The sequence below is a fragment of the Monodelphis domestica genome, chromosome 2, assembly GCF_027887165.1.
Source record: "Monodelphis domestica isolate mMonDom1 chromosome 2, mMonDom1.pri, whole genome shotgun sequence".
NCBI classification, from domain to species: domain Eukaryota; kingdom Metazoa; phylum Chordata; class Mammalia; order Didelphimorphia; family Didelphidae; genus Monodelphis; species Monodelphis domestica.
Genome location: NC_077228.1, coordinates 543795046 through 543815733, shown reverse-complemented (window position 1 = coordinate 543815733; position 20688 = coordinate 543795046). Strand labels below are relative to the sequence as shown.

The 20688-nt window shown below is 42.7% G+C and overlaps 2 protein-coding genes across 11 annotated transcripts in view; both read right to left on the bottom strand.

The window, feature by feature from the left end:
- LOC103094308 (zinc finger protein OZF-like) overlaps positions 1 to 8990 on the bottom strand; it is a 47308-nt gene extending 38318 nt beyond the window's left edge. The window contains exons 1-2 of the mRNA XM_056814555.1: positions 8873 to 8990; positions 3639 to 3690 (exon numbers count right to left, since the gene is read on the bottom strand). Coding sequence (XP_056670533.1) covers positions 3639 to 3671 — 33 coding nt within the window. The 5' untranslated portion in view covers positions 3672 to 3690; positions 8873 to 8990. The remainder of the gene's footprint in view (positions 1 to 3638; positions 3691 to 8872) is intronic.
- Positions 1 to 20688, bottom strand: part of LOC100026020 (zinc finger protein OZF-like) — a 515718-nt gene that overhangs the window by 423712 nt on the left and 71318 nt on the right. The window lies entirely within an intron of this gene.

Genomic DNA, 20688 nt, shown 5'->3' with positions numbered 1-20688 from the left:
AAGAGAACTGGAGCAACTGAACCTTCATGGGAAGGACCATTCCAAATATTATTAACTACTCCAACATCTATAAAGATTGGAGAAAGAGACTCTTGGATTCACTGCTCACATGTGAAGAAAGCATCTTCTGCTGAGACTGATTGACTCTATCCTATCATATGAATTGTGACTCTATCTTATCATATGAATTGGAGATAATAATCCATAGACAAATGGATGTTTTTTTTTCAAGAATATATTGAATTACTGATTTTTTTTCCTTATTTTTTCTTATTTCTTTTTATTTTTTGATCAGAATATTTGATTTTTTTCTCATTTTTTTGTACTGAAGGTACACATAATTAATATTAATATTATTTTTTTCCCTGCAGTAATACAAGTTAATATATATACTCTTGCTATAATATCAATATATGCCTAAAAGCTTTAAACTATGGGAACCTGCCATTTATTGATAAAATATTATAGGACTGTGATTAATGTTTGTGTCTGATTCCAGGAAAAGGGATAAAAACAAGGAGCACAGACTAAACCTGAATAGTGCCAATAGAGCACACATGAAATATTAAAGTGAGACTCAAGGTTGCGACGCTTAACTTATGTTTAAGTCGTAGGACTTCCTTGTATCTACACTCCTTTCGAAGTACTCAAACAAGTACAAAGCTTGACTATCATGCTGGCTCCCTATATCTCTGAAGGAAAAAAAATCAGACAAGGGAATGACATTTCCCCATCAAAATAGAATTCTAATTCTTTTCTTCTTATATTATGGCAACTTCCTGTAGTCTTGGCTACAAATGGCTAAGTGAAATATTACTGCATTCTGTCCTACATACTTGTGGGATAGAAATTACTTTAAACTGGACCTATACAAGGTATATTTTGAATTTTTCTTATATTTTTGATTATTCTTCAATCCTTTTGATAATTGACACATACACCCCCATAACTGAACATTGCATTCTGAGCTAAACTTGATATATTTTTTTTTAAATACTTACTTCAGGGGGGATTGTATTTTAATTTAAAATCTAAGAATTTTTGAATTTTTTTTGTTTGAGATTTTATTTTTATAAAAATCCAAGACTTTTGTTTAAGATTTTACTGTTATAAAAAATTTTCAAAGATTTTGATTTTGTTCGAGAAAAGATCTTCAAGAAAGAAGCTTGAAACTTTTATATCCAGAGAATGAACTGTTGCAGAAAGATGCCAAAAACCTACACTTCATCAAGAAGATTAAGAATGAACTTTCGATGTGATTGATTGGACTGAACTTTTGATTGAACATTTATTGTAACATTTATGCCAAAAGGGACTGCCCCTAATTTGGCTTTCTGTCAATGCGCCTAGCAAACATTGGTTTTGCTTTCTTTTCTTTTCTATTTCCTCTCTCACTATTCTAATTTCTCCTAGAAAATTGAATATTTCTTTAGTTAGAAGTGAATTTAGAACTACAAATTGATTATGTTAAATGATCAATGGGGAGACTAGTCTCCCAATGATCATCAGGGGGGATTGTAAACCTCAAATTTCCTTAGACTTATAATTGTTGAAAATTTCACCATTGGGATATTTCATACTTGAAAAATTTCTTACTGATAGTCTATTGGAATGGGAACTCCATTGGCATGGGAGGTTCCTTCTCTTCCCTTCTTAAGATTACTTTAGGACAGAAACCCTTTGCTGAACAATGGAAAGGACTTTGACCTATGCTTAAGCATAGAACAGGAATTTCTTTGAGTCTTGATTGATTTTAGAATTGATACAATGGAGATACTTGGAATAAATCTCCACCCTATTCAGTCCTAATAGGATTGAGTAAGGGCTGCAGCCTAGATCAAAATTTAATTATTCCAATCTCTACCCTACTCAAGTTAACAGGATTTAGAAAGGGCTGTAGCAAAGGAGTATAGATTTAATCATTTGAAAAATATGACCTTCAACAGACATGTGCAAAAGCCAGAAACCTCTGGGCGGTCCTGGGTTAAGCGAGAGCCTCCATTGACAGGGAAATTGATGAAGAGTGATTGGTAGATGTGAGGACTGAGGGGAGGCAACTTGGATGGTGTCCTTAAAGATAGGAGGGTCTGGAGACTCGGGGGAGAGGATTGAGTTTTTGGTCGGTTGTTCCTGGGCTCGGAGGAAGCTTGCTCTGAAGGAAGCTGAAGGTGGGGGCTCTGAGACTGTTTCTCCATTTTGGTCACGTGAGTAATAGGGACTGATCTCCTTTCTTTGCCCCAGCTATCTAAGGGCTTGGGCCTTTTGGCCCAGCCTAAACAGAGGGGGTATTTAAGCCCTATTCCCTTCTCTCCCCTTTCTCTCTCTCTCTCTATCTCTAATTCCTTTCTTACTCCTATTGTAATTAAACTCCAAAAAAAGCTGACGGCTGACTTGAGTTTTTCATTTAGGAATTACATAGCTGATTCCTTGGCGACCTTAAATTAATATATATCAGTCTTTTAAAGTGATTCCCTTGTAACAGTAACTTTCCTGGGATTACACAGCTAGGAAGTGTCTGAGGCTAGATTTGAACCCAGGACCTCCCATTTCTGGGTCTCACTCTCAATCCACTGAACAACTGCCCCTAAAATACCCCATATTAAAACAAACAAACAAACTCCCAGGCTTTCCAGAAACTCTCCCCTTTCTCCTCAGCCTGTCCAACAAGGGAAGGACTGGACCATCGTGGAATTCTACTGAACAGAGAAGGAATGGACCCAGCTGCTGGCTCTGTTTCAAACAGCTCTGCTCAAGATCACTCGAAGCTCCTCTTCTGAGAAAAAGGCCCCATTTCTGTGAGGGCCACCCTGGTCTCACCCCAAACTCCTCAGACTCTCTCTGGGTCAGGGAGCTCAGCAGCAGACGGGCAGTGATGGGGTCACACTATGGAGTGGACACAAAAGCTACAGGGGAGCTCTCTGGGGGCTTCCCCAGCTGCCTGATTCTGCCTATCACTAGCAAAGATCCTGAACTCTAATGGCATAGAATGACCTTCCAGCCCCTTCCTCTCTCCTCACACCTTCCTCCTCCTCCTCCTCCTCTGACCCAGGGACTCTCACTGGCCTCCTGGCTGATCTTTGGCCAAGACCTTCCATGGTCTGACTCTGGGCCTTTCCAGGGTCCTTCTGTCTCCCTGCAGGGAAGGTTCTCCCTCCTCCCTCTGAGCTTCCTTCAAGTCCCAGCTAGACCCTCCCCTGGGGAACCAATGATTTCTGTGGTCCCCAGAACCCTTAGAGCCTTCCCTCCCAGAGGGCCTCCCTCCATCAAGGCCCCAAAGAGCATGTTTGGACACAGCTGCTGGGGGGTCTCCTCAGCCAGACTATGAGGGGCCTGGAGGGCAGGCCAGAAGAGAGAAGAAAGACCCAATCCTTAGGCAACAAAGAAGTCAGTGGTCATTCTCAGCTCTCACTTGTGACCAGGGAGAAATCCAGCATGGCAGGTGGCTCTGGGGGTCTGAGCTGCCCAAGGGCCAAGGAATCCCTCCCAAACCCTGAGAAGAGAGCCAGGAAGGGCTGTTCCTCCTGCCTTGGACGTGGGAGCAGAACTGGCCCAGCAGGAAGGAGGCAGCAGCTTCCCAGCCATCTTGTGGCAGAGCCAGGGAAGGGCCTCCCTGGCTGATGGGGCTGGAATGCACTTACCGGGGCTCGGAGTCTGTCCCTCTCCAAGGCCATCCCTGGGACTCCAGGCTCCCTGTTGAGGCAGCAAAGTAGCCCCGGTGAGTCCAACTGGGGAAGCTCCTCCACCTTTCCCAGCTTTGCTTCCCTCAGGATTCTACCTTCCCCTGACTTTATGACCCCCAGAATGGAGCTCCAGCCAAAGTTCTCCCTAACAGGCCTCCCCTGGGCCAGGGAATGTCTGACTTCTCTGCCCTTCTGAGCAGCAGGAGCTGGCCTGGAGCCCCCGGGGAACCCCCTCCCCTCTTTCCCCCAGTGTAGAACAGCCCATCTTGCTCTCGGCCTTTGGGCTCACTCTCTGGGCCAATGGCTCTGGGTGGAACCTGAGAAGAAAGCTGCCCTGACCTCCCTCCCAGCTCCAGATCTGGCTCAGCCCCGACCCTCCTGGGGCCACGCCTGGGCCTCTGCACCCAGAGCTGGGGAGAGGTTTCCCCTCCTCTTCCCAGAGAAGAGGCTGCCCCACAGGGTCTATACAGGGTGAGGGGCCAAAGGAGTCACCCAGGGCCAAGCCTGCCCTCAGGAGTATAAAAGGGAATTCTTAATCCCTTGTAGTAACTTAACTGAAGAAAGAGGTGACTGGCTCAGTGGACAGAGAGCCAGGCCCAGAGAGAAGAGGTTCTGTTACCATGGAGACCAGCCCACAGGAAAAGGAAAGAGAAACTGCTCTCAAGGAGGAAGTGATGTAATAAGGGCAGTTGGACAGGGAGAGGTCAAAGTGTCAGGGGTAAAATTAGGGTTGTTGACTGAATATATTTTGTTAGTGGTCGCCAGGGATTTGAATTCAATCCCAATAAAATACTCAAGTCAGTTTGGGATTTTTATGGTGGCTGAATTACAATAGAAGGAAGAAATTAAGAAGAAGGAGAAGAGGGTAAGGGTAGGAGATGTTCTCTGGCCTGGAGTAAGTCAAAGGGAGTTCAGAGGCCTCAGCCAAGGAGCCTTTTCAGAAGATTAAATCTAGCTCGGCTTCCAGCCACGAGATGAGGGGCCTCCTAGGAGGATTGGAGTGCTTTTCAGGAGGTCAAGGAAAGGAGGAATCAGCCGAACCACTCACCAAGGTCACTCAGGGAAGACGCCTCACCTAAACCACTCTATAGTCAAACCCCGCAAGCACGCCAGAACGCCACCCTGAGCTCCCAACGCCACAGAGAGAGAGATCACAGGAAGTGATGCGAAATATATTGACCATTCTTTACATCACTTCCTGTGTCTCACATGTACCAATGGTGGCTTAAGCTTGGCTTGGGACAGCCCAGGGGGTCAGTCAGGTATTTCTGATTTGTCCCTTGCTAGCACATGCCGGTCATAGGTGATCCTCCTAAATACTTCATCTTTAAGTAGGGGTGTAGACATTCCTGGTTGCTAGAATTCTAAAGACTAAGCAGGGTGGAGTCAATCTAAAATTCACAAAAGCCAGCCCAAGTGTGATAAAGCCTTTGGCTCTCAGCTTTCCTGAGGGGAGGAGGGGGCTCTTGGCTGCTGCAGAAAGGGTGGGGGAGCTGTCCTTTGTGGTGGGAGGGAGTTAGAATCTAGATATATACAGTGTAGGTTTGGCCTAGTTAGTGAGGCTGAAGAGTTATTAGACTCTCTCAAAGGACAATTTTTAGGTACTTTATAGGTTGATAAAAGAAGATTGAGGAAGGTTTCAGGTAGTTCTAGGGTGGATAGTTGAATCTCTCTGTCTCTGTCTCTGTCTGTCTCTATCTCTCTGTCTGTCTCTGCCTCTGTCTCTCTCTCCCTCTATCTTTCAGTCTTTACTTTTTCCCTCAATGAAAACAAATGGGTTAAGCTGCTCTCCTGTCTTTGTCAAGCTCCTGATTTGATCCCCTACACTTCCAAACACCGAATTGTCTTTGGCCTCAGAAGCCCCACATGGCCTCTCCTCCTCCTACCCTGGCAGCCCTCTTACACCTTCCTCCCTGATACATACTCCAAAAGCTGGCAATACCAGCCTGGATATTCCAAGAACAGGGACCTCCATCTCTTGGCTCCAAGGAATATTCTCTGGCCATCCCTCCTGCAGCCATCAGCAGGTCCTAGAGGAGACTGAATCAGCAGCTTCCAGGGCTCTCAGTCCACAGGCCACCATACCACCACGGAAGTAGTGAAAGCTGCAGAAAACTCAGAAGTACAGCTGAGGATAGCAGCAGGGAAAACTAAAGTTCAAGAGAGTTCCTCCCACATATGCTGAAAACAGAACCCAACTTTAATGTAAAAGTAAAAGAAAAAAAGGCAGGGAAATGAGCAAACAGCAAAAAAAACACCTAACTAGAGAAAATTGTTATGGAGACAAAGAACAAGACCCAGTCTGAGAAAGGGACAGTGAGATCAAACAGCCAAGTATAAAACTTGAAAGAAACAGGGGAACTGGTCTAAGGGACTGGAGGAGCTCAAAAAGGAATTTAAAAAAATTATGTAAGGGAGGTGGAAGAAAAGAGGGAAAGAGAAGTGAAAATAATGCAAAAAGCAAATAATAGCTTAAAGAGCAGAATTGGCCAAATAGAAAAAGAGACTTGAAAATCCAATGAAGAAAAGAGGTCTATGAAAATAGAATTGACCAAATAGAAAAGGAGGTTCAAAAGGTCATAGGAGGAAATCATTCATTAAAAATTAGAATTGGTCAAATAGAAGCTAATGACTTCATGAGACATCAAGATACAGTCAAACAAAAGTAAAAGAATGAAAAAATGGAAGAAAATGGGAAGTATCTTGTGGGAAAAACAACTAACCTGGAAAACAGATGCAGAAGAGACAATCAAGAATTATTGGACTCCCTGAAAGGCCTGATCAAAGAAAAAGTCTAGACATCATATTAAAAAAATGATCAAAGGACCTATATTGATTTTTTTAAAGAGGAGGGTAAAAAAGAAATTGAAAGAATTCACAGATAATCTCTTGCAATAAATCCCCAAATGATAACTCCTAGGGATTTTATAGTCTAATTGAAGAGTTCCCAGGTCAAGGAGAAAATACTTCAAACAGCCAGAAAGAAATAACTGAACTGTCATGGATCCAGAATCAGGTTTACACAGGATTAAGCAGCTACTACATTATAGCATAGGAAGGCTTGGAATATGATATTCCCAAAGGCAAAGGACCTAGGTTTAAAACCAAGATTCATCTACTCATCAGAAGACACTATGTTCTTTTAGGGGGGTAAAATGGTCATTTAATAAAATAGATTTCCAAGAAGTTCTGGTGAAAAGACCAGACCTAAATAGAAAATCTGATGTCCAAATACAAGATTCAAGAGAAGCATAAAAAACCAATTGAAGGATTTCAGTCATGACAAATCATGAAGGTACTAAAGATGTATTCAAAAGCTGATGCCAATGAGCAAAGTGTTCATGGATCAGACGTATCTGGATATATTTCCAATATTTCACATGATTGATTTTACTGCCTCCCTCTAGTTTGTTAAAAATTGACCTGGACTAAAACTTAAAATTTCTTTTAGTGCTCCAAAAGCTGCCCCTGAACATCTAAATAAATTTTCACCAGGGTTTCCAGGAAGAAGAAGCTTTGACTTGAGTCAGGAAGGACTTTCAAATGAGCTTCTTTCCTGGCCACCTGGCTGAACAATTGTGCTACCATCCGTTCATTATCTTTGTCATTGGACTTGTAAGCTGATGTAAAAACCTTTGCTGCTTCCTTTGTTCAATGGATACCCTGAAAAGCCCCCCAGTGTTAAGAAAGGTCTAATAACTTAGTCAGGGACAACCTCTCTCTGACTAGTCTCCTGACAGGCTCCACTGCAGATCTCTGTGTCTCTTGTGTGTTATATTCTCTCTGGGTCTCCTCCCCTAATCCTATAACCCTTTCCCCATTGCTTTCCCGTCTTTGGCTTCCCTCTAGGGTGACCAGGAGCCACGCAAAGCCTTTTGGAAAGGCTGAACCTCTTCAGCAAACAAGAAAGAGGAAACTGAAGGGACTCCATCACACGCCCCACACGCCCCTAGAGGGCAACCACCAAGCCCTGGGCAAGAACAAGGATGCAGCACATCAAGGGAACAAGGAAAACCCGAAGGCTGGGCCAGCAGGAGCAGCTCTTAAGCCAGCCGGAAGCAGTGACTGTCCCTGCCATAGGACCTGACTGAGAAACAGCAGGAGGATCCATGGAGGAGAGCGGGGCAAGTGACCTCAGCACTGGGGCAGATGAAGCCAGAGCCCACTGCAGGGAAACAGGAACAGGCGGCAGAGGCTGGGCAGAGCCTGCGGGCTCCCGGCTGCCCCACGGAGGGAGGGATGAGGTGGGCCCTGCCTGGCAGAAAGGGAGATCCAAGGCGAGGAGGCCCACAGAGCCTTCCCGTCTGCGGAGAGGACAGCCGAGAGAGGAAGCCAGTGACAGCTGGAAATGGAGGCGGCAGCACTGCATAGACTCAGCCAGTGCAAGCAGGCAGGAGGGCGGCCCCAGGCAGGATGCCTCCGAGGAAGGTCTCTGTCCTCAGCCCGGGAGGACGCCATCACCGACCTCCCAGAGCCATTCCCGAGGGTCAGGCTCAGAGCCTGCAGTGCTGGAGGCTGGATGTGGGCGAGAGCCCAGGATCCCCCCCCCCCCCCCCCCCCCCCCCCCGAGTTCTCAGTCCCAGAGCCAAGGGCTGGCCAGCTGGGGAGGGGGAGGGCGACAACGTGGAAGCCAGAACTGTAGCCTCGAAAAGGCCGCCTCCTCCGAGAAGTCCTCCCCCCTCCCCTCCCTTAGCGACTCGGTAAGCCCCAAACCGAGGACGGCCAAAGTAGCTGCGGAGAAATGGCCACTGGGGTCCCCCGCGGGATGGGGTGCCGGCACGGGACGGAGGGGGCTAAGTGGGATGGCAGGAGGAGAGCCTAAGATCTGCGGAGCCCCAAGGCCACAGACACCCCCAGACCTGCCCTGGGGCGTCCTCGGGCAGGGAGGCCGGGCTCCCGGAGTCTGGGGTGGGGGGAGTGTAGTATCTGTTCGGGTGGGAAAGGAGGCCCCGGAGGGGAGCCCGCAGGCCAGCGGCCACAGGGAGGACCGGCCAGACACATCCCGGGCTCGGCCCAGACTTCGGGGCAGGAGTCGGTCCCTCCCCCAAAAGGCTCCCGGAGGAGGCCCCGCCCCCGCCTACACTGGGGTCCACACAGGCCGCTGCTCCAGCACCTCTCCCGCTCTCGCTTCCGCGGAGCCCCCTCCCACGTCGGGCCTCCGCCCCCTTCCCACCATTCCCCAAACTCGTTACCCCTCGGCTGGCAGCCGGACTCTCGCCTGGGGCTGGAGAGGGAAGCCTGGAGGGGCAGCAGGAGGTGTGGCCAGAGGTGCTCCTGACTTCCCATTTCCCAGAAGCCTCTGCGCCGCCGCCCCGCGGGCTTAAGACCCGCCCTCCTCAGGGCTGACATTCCGCCCCTGCTCCAGCCCCGCCCCCTCCTTGTAGCCCCACCTTCGTGCCTAGAGCCTGGATTCCTGGGCTTGCAGGCTCTGGGCTGCCCTGGGTGGGGGCTTGTTGAAAGGGCGTCATTTTGTGGATGGGTCATTCCGTGTCCATTCACAGCTGTGATCTCCGGCTTTGAAGTCCGCTCCATCCCGTTTCCCCCCTTTGATCCTGCGCTTCCTCCTTTTACTCTGGCTTTTAATCGCCCCCAATTTCTCCTCATTTCTATTATTGTCTCCCCCGCAGCAGCCTCCTTGGTCAACCCCAGCTCCTCTGTGGCGTAAGAGAGGACTCTGTACCCCGGTGAGGCCCAGTGAGACGATGCTTTGAGCATTGCCCGCCCCTCACCGCCCCCATTCTCCCCTATGCCGTCTTAGTTTGGGGGGGGGGCTTTTAAGGTGACATAATGGGCCACGTTTCACCCCTCTCTTCCCTTTTCCCTCCTTCTCAGCCCTGGATTACTTTCTTACCATCTAAACAGTTACTTCCACAACCTCCGCCAGCGTCTCCTGCTTCTCACTCCTCGGATAATGATACACATTTTGCCAGTCCCAAATCTCAACCTTCCACGTCCCAATAGAAATAGTGTGGCCTGATGCAGTCCCTTCAGGTTCCTCTTTCTTGTTTGCTGAAGAGGTTCAGCCTCTCCAAGAGGCCATGAGTGGCTCCTGGTCACCCTAGAGGGAAGCCAAAGACGGGAAAGCAATGGGGAAGGAGTTATAGGACTAGGAAAGGAGACCCAAAGAGAATATAACACACAAGAGACACAGAGATCTGCAGTGGAGCCTGTCAGGAGACTAGTCAGAGAGAGGTTGTCCCTGACTGAGTTATTAGACCTTTCTTAACACTGGGGGGCTTTTCAGGGTATCTATTGAACAAAGGAAGCAGCAAAGGTTTTTACATCAGCTTACAAGTCCAATGACAAAGATAATGAACGGATGGTAACACAATTGTTCAGCCAGATGGCCAGGAAAGAAGCTCACTTGAAAGTCCTTCCTGACACAAGTCAAAGCTTCTTCTTCCTGGAAATTCTGTTCAAAACTTATTCACATGTTAACAGGAACTATTGTGATCTCTGTCCCTCTGCCTGAGCCTTTCACAACTCCAGGTGCAGCTTTTGGAGCACTAAAAGAAATTTTTAGTTTTAGTCCAAGCCAATTCATCTATTTATTTAGTCAATTTAGAACACTATTCCCTGGTTACAAGAATCACATTATTTCCCTGCCTTCCCCCCCCCCCCTTCCTGTAAGCAACCTGCAATTCCACTGTGTATTACTTGTGTCCTTGATCAGAACCCATTTCCATGTTGTTGGTGTTTGCCCTAGGATGTTCATTTAGAGTCTACATCCCCAGCCATGTCCCTTCAACCCCTGTAATCAAGCAGTTGTTTTTCTTCTGTGTTTCTACTCCCACAGTTCTTACTCTAGATATGGATAGTTTTCTTACTTATAAATCCCTCCAAGTTGTTCTGGAATGCTACATTGCCACTAATGGAGAAGTCGATTACGTGAATTGTACCACAGTGTATCAGTCTGTATACAATGTTCTCCTGGTTCTGCTCCTTTCGATTTGCATCAATATCTGGAGGTCCTTCCAGTTCACATGAAATCTCTCCAGTTCATCATTCCTTGGAGCACAATAGTATTCCATCACCAACAGACACCACACTGTGTTCAGCCATTCCCCAATTGAAGGGCGTCCCCTCATTTTCCAATTTTTGACCACCACAAAGAATGCAGCCAAGTCAATTTTTAACAAACTAGAGGGAGGCAGCAAAGTCAGTCATGTGAAATATTGGAAATATATCCAGATAAGTATGATCCATGAACACTTTGCTCATTGGCATCAGCTTTTGAATAAATCTTTAGTACCTTCATGATTTGTCATGACTGAAATCCTTCAACTGGTTTTTTATGCTTTTCTTGAATCTTGTATTTGGACATCAGAATTTCTATTTAGGTCTGGTCTTTTCACCAGAACTACTTGGGAATCTTCTATTTTACTAAATGACCATTTTATCCCCCTAAAAGAACATAGTCTCTGTAAATCTTGAAATCTCTCAGACTTGTGAATGTTAAAAAATTCCCCATCTGGGAATTCTTAATTGGAACAAATTCCCTACTGAGAAACATTCCCCATTTTGATGTGAGAACTTGCCAGGATCAGAAATGGGAGGACCTCTACTCCACTCATACTTAAGACTGCTTTAGGGGAGAAAACTCCTTGCTAAACAAAGAAAGTACTTGGATCCATGCTTATGGTGGGGCAAGGAGTTCTTTGAGCCAGGCCTGTTTTTAGAATTGATACAATGAGATGCTAGGTACCTAAAAGGGTCGGGCAAGTTTTATCTTAATGAGATTAGTTGACTCAGCTGTGTTTTCACTGGTTCAGACTTACTGAGGAGATTGATCGACACAGCAGCATTTTTTCTGATTCAGAATTACTGAGGAGATTGGTCGACTTAGCAGGAATTTAGATGGGCAGTCCTTTGGAAAGTGTCTACAGTGATTGGTAGATGTAGAGACTTAGGGGAGGTGACATGGGAGAAAAAACCCTATATAAGAAAAAGCAGAATCTCTTGAGGATATATCCTTTTGGAGGAATTCCTTTTGGAGGATCTCTGATGAGGATCACTTGGGAAGAATCTCTTGAGAGAGGCTCTGGAGAAAGGCCTTTTGGAACAGTCTCTGGCTGGAAGGCTCTCTGGTGAAGTCAGCTGAGATGGAGCTGGCCTGGTGTCACTAGAATTCTTGTTTAGACAGACCTTGTGGTGAGTGTTAAAAAACTGACTGATTTCTCTCTTAAGACTCAGGTCTAGGCCATATTGGCTTGAGGCCCTTCATACTTATTCCTTTCTTACTCTCTCTCTCTTTCTTTGATTACTCATTGTATTGTTAATTAAAATCTCTATAAAACCCAGTTGACTTGGGTATTTGAATAATTGGGAATATTTCCCTGGCAACCACCTTATATTTGATTTAAAACCCAAGACATTGTAGTGAAACATATTTCTGCGGTCAAATTTACTCACCCTCTCTTATATCTATCACAATTTATATCTTCCATTATTTTAATCACTACAGTTTAAGACCTCAACCATTTTATATCTCACAGTTTATGGCGACCTCACAAAGTTGGTGAGAAACCCTCAAAAGACTTCTGTGAAATCTCTTTCCTTTATCTCTTTGCTTTATTACTTGCCTATCAGTCAGTTTTGTTTTCTTTTTTAACTGGACTTCAAATTTACAGCTGCAAGAACGGGTGAGTAAAAAAACCTTTTGGATTCTCCTTAAATTAAGTTGTTTTAGATCTTAGCAACAGGGCCCTAAGATCCTGGCTAGCAATTGCCTAAATTAGGATTAGAAAAAACCTGGGAAAACTTTTTGGCCTTGTCCTGCTTCCCACATTTTTACTTTAGAAATATGGAGTCACAGACAGTTCAGAAGGTAGTTAACAACTGGAGTTTCAGTAAATACTTTGTTCTTTTCTTAGTACAAACATTGGTCTGCAGCTTACTTAGCAGCTGGGTCATCAGCCCCATGACCAATCTTATAAATACAGAATTCCTTGTCTCTCTGAAAGGGTTCATCCCATGGAACTTATGGCAAAATCTAATTGACATACTACTTTCCCTTGAGTTTTTGATTATTGTAATTTTAATATTGTATTTCCTTGAAGAACTCACTTCTCAGTCAAACCAACCAATTGCTCCCTCTCATATTCAACAAATTGAAAAACTAAATACTCGACAGGAGCTTATAGAGGAAGGTCAGGGAGAGATTGTAACTTTTATAAGAAGCATTAACAGAGAGTTAAGAACATTATCAGAATCTCTGTCCCACCCTGCTCTGGACACAGCTCTTCATGCCAACTTGACCTTAGAACCCCCTGCTTCTAACAAACCTACCTCTCCCCCTGCCACCTTGGCCTCAGAAAACTCTAATTCTAATCAACCCACTCTGAGTACACACCCCACTCACACTCCCGACCCAACACAATCAACTCTAAGTTCACACCCCACCCAGGCTTCCAACCCAACACAATCAACTCTAAGTTCACACCCTACCCATACTTCTGATCTTAATCACCTTACTGATTCCTCCAATCCAAACACCTCTGTATCCTTTCACACTTCTTCCTTGGCTCCTGCTTCTCATTATACACAATCTACTTTAAGTTCACATTCCAACCTAAATTCACACCGTATCCCTGATTTTTTTGGCACTATGGGACAATAAACCCTTCCTTTTAATATGCCCAACTCTTCTATTTCTCAGGCTTACCCAATTGAAAATGGAGCAAGAAGCCTAGAAACAGGAGTACCAAATAATTTAGAAAGTTTATTTACTTTAAGGGAAGTACCCACTTTTAATAAAAATGGAAACTTGATATCTGTAAGACATCATATACCTTTTACCCCTGAGGATTTAAAAAAATTGAAGGAAGATATGCCAACATTAGAGGATGGACCAATATTAATTATAAAAACATTAGAGAACATATTCAGAACTTTTGACCCCACTTGATTGGATGTTGAGAATATATTAGAAGAATTATTAACAAAGAGAGAAAAAATAAAATTGTCTCTCTGGCTAATGAAAAGCGAGGTAGAAGAGGACGTTATTGGCCAACTGAAGATCCACATTGGAACCCCAATGTTGAACTAGATTACACAAAACTAAACCAGGCCAGAGAAGCATTATTGACAGCCATGAGAGCTTTCTCTGGTAGACCTGAAAAATGGTCAAAATTTGAAAAAACCCGACAACATATTGATGAAACACCCTCCCAGTTTATGGACAGACTTATTGACATAGGGAATACATATATGGACCTTGATTTATCCAGAGAAAGAGACATTAGACAAATACGTAGGCAATTTGTTAAGAATTGTTTTCAGTGGTAAAAGACTACTTTAGAACTAGCTGTCCTAATTGGGACTCTATGGAACTCGATGAACTAAGGAGAGTAGCAATCTATGTTTATAAAGGTCGTGTAAAAAGACCTGAGGACGACGATACATCAACTGAAGATTTAAAGAAAGAAATTGAAATGTTAGACAATTGAAAAATAAGGGAGAAACTATAGCCCCTTTGCGGGAATTCACAAATAAATCAGTAACTTGCCACTTCTGTGAGAAGAAGGGCCACAAAATGATGGAATGTAGAACCTTTCTTAAGATGATTGGAAGGAATACGCAATTTAATAATAGCTTTAGAAACAACTATAGAAATGATGATAATGGTCATAGAAACCAGAACAACTATAATGATGATAATGGTCATAGAAACCAGAATTTTAGAAATTCTAAAAATTATAATGATGATAATGGAAATAACTATAATGAACATAGAAATAAGAACTTTAGAAACCAGAATTATAGAAATAGGAACTGGGAAAATAATGACAATGCTCCAAATGAAGAAAATGATAATACCCAACAACAAAATATAAGAAATGGAGCTTGTCCAAAAAATAGTCGAGGTGCCCTTCAGGGGAGTGCTTAAGGAATATCCCAAACACAATGATGGCATCTGGGGGGGGGGGCTGGGGCATAGGAATCAGAGGATACAACCTTTGATTTTCCGGACCCTGATGTCCTACTACCCGTTGTCCCTTTCCACTGCCCTCCCCATACTAATGAACCCCATGTTACCTTAAAGGTGGGTAGCACTTATTATGATTGTCTCTTAGACACTGGAGCTACCAGGTCTGTATTGAAGAAGGTACCAGATTTAAATTGTTATTCCGTTGATTCACAAAGTGTAGTGGGAGTATCAGGAATACCCCAAAGAGTTGAAAAACTTGCCCCTAGAATGGTGTCTGTAGGACCTCTAGAGGTACAACATTCCTTTCTTTTAATGCCTGACTCCCCTTTATATTTGCTGGGGAGAGACCTTCTATGCAAACTCAGAGCCACAATAACTTGTTCACCAGATGGTTCTTTATCATTGGAAGTACCAGAGGAATCTTTAAATTTACTCCCTGTACTTCTCTCTGAAAACCAGGAGGCAAAAGAGCCTTCCACTTTTGAAATACCTAAGGATATACCAGAGTCTCTTTGGGCCACATCTTCTTCCGATGTAGGCTTACTTAAATCTGCTGTTCCTGTGCAGATAAAAACTAAATCTATCCCACCTCCTTCCATCCCTCAATATCCCCTCTCAAAGGAGGCAATTGAGGGTATTACACCAGTTATTAACTCATTAATAGAACAGGGAATAATAATCCCTTGCAAATCTGAATACAACACGCCCATCCTGCCAGTTAAAAAACCAAAAAGAGGACCCGATGGCAAGCACCTCTATAGATTCGTACAAGATCTGAGGGCAGTGAATAATCATGTTATAAAGATACACTCCATAGTTTCTAACATAAATACTATTATTTCCTCTATTCCTAGCACAGCTACATACTTTACAGTAGTAGACTTGTGTTCAGTTTTCTTTTCCATACCTATACATGAGAACTCCAGGCATATTTTTGCTTTTACCTGGAAGGGCTCACAATATTCATGGAGTCAGCTGCCACAGGGTTATGTGGAAAGTCTGGGTTTATTTGAGCAAATTTTGAGCCAAGACACAGACAATATAACATTTAAAAATAGTAAATTAATCAAATATGTAGATGATCTACTCTTGGCTTCAACAGACACAGAAACATGTCAAGAAGATAGCAAACACCTTCTTTTGGAATTGTACAAAAAAGGACATAAAATCTCGAAGGATAAAGTTCAGTGCTGTCTCCCTAAAATAGAATATTTGGGATTCATCCTGACTGCGGGTGCTTGTTATATTTCTCCAAAACGAATTGAGAATATTCAAAATTTAAGCGCTCCTACTAATAAGAAACAGTTGAGAGCAATTTTAGGAGCAACAGGGTTTTGCAGACAATGGATTCCTTGCTTTGGGGAAATTACTAAACCCCTTATAGCATTAACAAAGGATTCGGTTCCTGAACCCCTCAAATTAGAGCCTGAACACTTGTCAGCTCTATCAGATCTAAAAAAGGCTATCATGTCTGCCCCTGCTCTAGGCATCCCAGATTACAACAAGCCATTTGCTTTGTATGTGCATGAGCGAAGAGGAGTAGCTTCTGGCATGTTAACTCAGACTTTGGGACCTTCTCAGCACCCAATTGCTTATTATTCTGCTAAATTGGACCCAGTAGCAGCAGGAGCACCACCATGTCTTAGAGGAGTAGCTGCTACAGCCTTACTAGTGACAAAAACTGTTGATTTAGTATTGGGATGTCCATTAACAATAATGTGCCCACATGAGGTAGAAGCATTATTGATAAAACATAGAACACAGGCATTCTCGGATCAGAGAATTACAAGGTATGAAATAACCTTATTAAATAGTGAAAATATTACCTTGAAACGCTGTTCAACTCTTAACCCTGCCACCTTGCTTCCAGATTTACCAACTTCAGGAGAACCATTACATAACTGTGAAACATTAGTGTCCATGGAAGAAAAGCCTTGAGATAATCTCTTGGACACTCCCTTAGACAATGCAGATCTGATTTTATTTACCGATGGTTCCTCTTTTATGAGGGATGGCATACGTTACACTGGAGCTGCCGTAGTCTCAGAATTTGCCACTGAATGGTCAGCTTCACTACCTTCTAACATTAGCGCTCAAGGAGCAGAACTCATAGCTCTGAAGCAAGCTTGTATAATTGCCAAGGATAAAAAGGCAACAATTTATATGGATTCTAGATATGCTTTTGGCATTTGTCACTCAGTCGGAATGTTATGGCTCCAGAGAGGATTCTTAACCTCAGCTGGAAAATCTATAGCTAATGCAGAAATTATTAATGAAGTTCTTTCTGCTCTCCAACTTCCTGAAGCTCTAGCTGTAGTTCATTGTTCTGCCCATACAGGTGGCACTGACCCTATCTCTAGATGAATTGATCGAGCAGATGCCGCTGCAAAGCTAGCAGCCATAGAAGGGCCTGAATTAATTTTAACATTAACAACTACTAATGATTTAAATTTACCACTTTCCTATAATGAAAAAGAAGTGGAAAAATGGAAACAAAAATTCAAAGCAAAACAGATTAATGGAGTATGGGTGTCATCTGAAGGAAAACCCCTGCTCCCTAGAAGTTTCTATAACCAAATTTGCCAATCTATTCATAAAAATGGTCATTTTGGCACCAGGGCATCATGGACTCTGTTTAGAGAGTATGGATAGCCCCTGGTATAACTACCATAGCCTCTAAAGTGTGTTCAGCCTGCTCTACCTGCCAGGCATATAACCAACATGCATTTTGTGGAAAAGCCTTTGGTGGACGTCCTCTGGCTCACACACCTTTTGAACATCTACAGATAGATTTCATAACGATGCCAAAGGCTGGACGTTATAAATTTTGTCTAGTAATTGTAGATCAACTAACCAGATGGCCGGAAGCATTTCCTGTGACCCGAGCCATGGCGGATTTTGTTGCAAAGATACTTTTAAAGGAAATTATTCCTCTTTTTGGCCTGCCAGCACGCATTGATTCCAATAAGGAGAGTCATTTTACTGATTCTGTTCTAAATCAGATATATTCTTGCTTGGGAATAACTCCCAAATTTCATGTTCCATATCACCCCAAGAGCTTAGGCAAAGTAGAGAGGATGAACAAAGAACTTAAAACTATGATTGGCAAATTATGCACTGAGACACATTTAAAATGGCCTGAAATTCTCCCTCTGGTCCTATTTTATCTCAGAAGCAGGCCTAGAGGAGATCTACATCTCACCATTTGAGATGCTTTTTGGACATCCTCCTATACAGGCTAAACCTTTTTCCCCTGCATATACCTCAGTATTAGGGGGAGAGATTACTATTGTTTCCTAGATACAGGAGTGACAGCACAAACTACGTGAACTTCATGAATCCGGAGCTGCAGTACAAGCTGGACCACTAGACTTTTCTCTGCATGACCTGAATCCAGGAGATAAAGTTTATATTAAGAATTTCAAGCTTACTGGAGCAACTCAGCCTTCGTGGGAAGGACCATTTCAAATACTGTTAACTACTCCAACATCCATAAAGATTGGAGAAAAGGACTCTTGGATTTACTGCTCACATGTGAAGAAAGCATCTTCTGCTGAGACTGATTGACTGTATCTTATCATATGAATTGGAGCTAATAATCCATAGACAAATGGATGCTGTTTTTTTGAGAACACATTGAATTACTGATTTTTTCCTTATTTTTATTATTTCTTTTCTTTATTTTGATTAGAATATTTGATTTTTTCTCATTTTTGTACTGAAGGTACACATAATTAATATTAATATTTTTTCCTGCAGTAATAGAAGTTAATATATATTCTTACTATAATATCAATATATACCTAAAAGCTTTAAACTATGGGAACCTGCCATTTATTGGTAAAATATTATAGGACTGTGATTAATGTTTATGTATGATTCCAGAAAAAGGGATAAAAAACAAGGAGCACAGACTTAACCTGAATAGTGCCAAAAATAGCACACAGGAAATACTAATGTGAGACTCGAGGTTGTGACGCTTGACATATGTTAAGTTGTAGGACTTCCTTGTATCTACACTCTTTATGAAGTACTCATACAAGTACAAAGTTTGACTATCATGCTGGCTCCCTATATTCCTGAGAATGACAAAAAAATCAGACGAGGGAATGACGCTTCCCTATCAAAATAGAATTTCTAATTATTTTCTTTTTATATTATGGCAACTTCCTGTAGTCTTGGCTGCAAATGGCTAAATGACATATTACTGCTTTCTGTCCTACAGACTTCTGGGATAGAAATTACTTTATATTGGACCTATACAAGGGCCTATTTTGAATTTTTCCTTATGTTTTTTATTATTTTTCTCTTCTTTTGATAATTGACTCATACACCACCATAACTCAACATTACATTCTGAATTGAACTGAATGTTTTTTAATACTTACTTCAGGGGGGGATTGTATTTTAATTTAAAATCTAAGAATTTTTTGAATTTTAAAATTTTGAATATATAAGAAAAAGCAGAATCTCTTGAGGATATATCCTTTTGGAGGATCTCTGATGAGGATCGCTTGGGAAGAATCTCCTGAGAGAGGCTCTGGAGAAAGGCCCTTTGGAACAGTCTCTGGCTGGAAGGCTCTCTGGTGAAGTCAGCTGAGATGGAGCTGGCCTGGTGTCACTAGAATCCTTGTTTAGACAGACCTTGTGGTGAGTAAAAAACTGACTGATTTCTCTCTTAAGACTCAGGTCTAGGCCATATTGGCTTGAGGCCCTTCATACTTATTCCTTTCTTACTCTCTCTCTCTTTCTTTGATTACTCATTGTATTGTTAATTAAAATCTCTATAAAACCCAGTTGACTTGGGTATTTGAATAATTGGGAATATTTCCCTGGCAACCACCTTATATTTGATTTAAAAACCAAGACACTATAGTGAAACATATTTCTGCGGTCAAATTTACTCACCCTCTCTTATATCTATCACAATTTATATCTTCCACCATTTTAACTCACTACAGTTTAAGAGATCAACCATTTAAAATCTCACATCACTTCTGATGAGTAGACGAATCTTGGTTTTAAACCTAGTTCCTTTGCCTTTGGGAATATCATATTCCAAGCCTTCCTATGCTATAATGTAGTAGCTGCTTAATCCTGTGTAAACCTGATTCTGGATCCATGACAGTTCAGTTAGTTTCTTTTTGGCTGTTTGAAGTATTTTCTCCTTGACCTGGGAACTCTTCAATTAGGCTATAAAATCCCTAGGAGTTATCATTTGGGGATTTATTGCAAGAGATTATCTGTGAATTCTTTCAATTTCTTTTTTACCCTCCTCTTTAAAAAAAATCAATATAGGTCCTTTGATCATTTTTTTTAATACGCTGTCTAACTTTTTCTTTTCAGGCCTTTCAGGGAGTCCAATAATTCTTGATTGTCTCTTCTGCATCTATTTTCCAGGTTAGTTGTTTTTCCCACAAGATACTTCCCATTTTCTTCCATTTTTTCATTCTTTTACTTTTGTTTGACTGTATCTTGATGTCTCATGAAGTCATTAGCTTCTATTTGACCAATTCTAATTTTTAATGAAAGATTTTCTCCTATGACCTTTTGAGCCTCCTTTTCTATTTGGTCAATTCTATTTTCATAGACCTCTTTTCTTCATTGGATTTTCAAGTCTCTTTTTCTATTTGGCCAATTCTGCTCTTTAAGCTATTATTTGCTTTTTGCATTATTTTCACTTCTCTTTCCCTCTTTTCTTCCACCTCCCTTACATAATTTTTTAAAATTCCTTTTTGAGCTCCTCCAGTCCCTTAGACCAGTTCCCCTGTTTCTTTCAAGTTTTATACTTGGCTGTTTGATCTCACTGTCCCTTTCTCAGACTGGGTCTTGTTCTTTGTCTCCATAACAATTTTCTCTAGTTAGGTGTTTCTTTTGCTGTTTGCTCATTTCCCTGCCTTTTTTTTTCTTTTACTTTTACATTAAAGTTGGGTTCTGTTTTCAGCATATGTGGGAGGAACTCTCTTGAACTTTAGTTTTCCCTGCTGCTATCCTCAGCTGTACTTCTGAGTTTTCTGCAACTTTCACTACTTCCATGGTGGTATGGTGGCCTGTGGACTGAGAGCCCTGGAAGCTGCT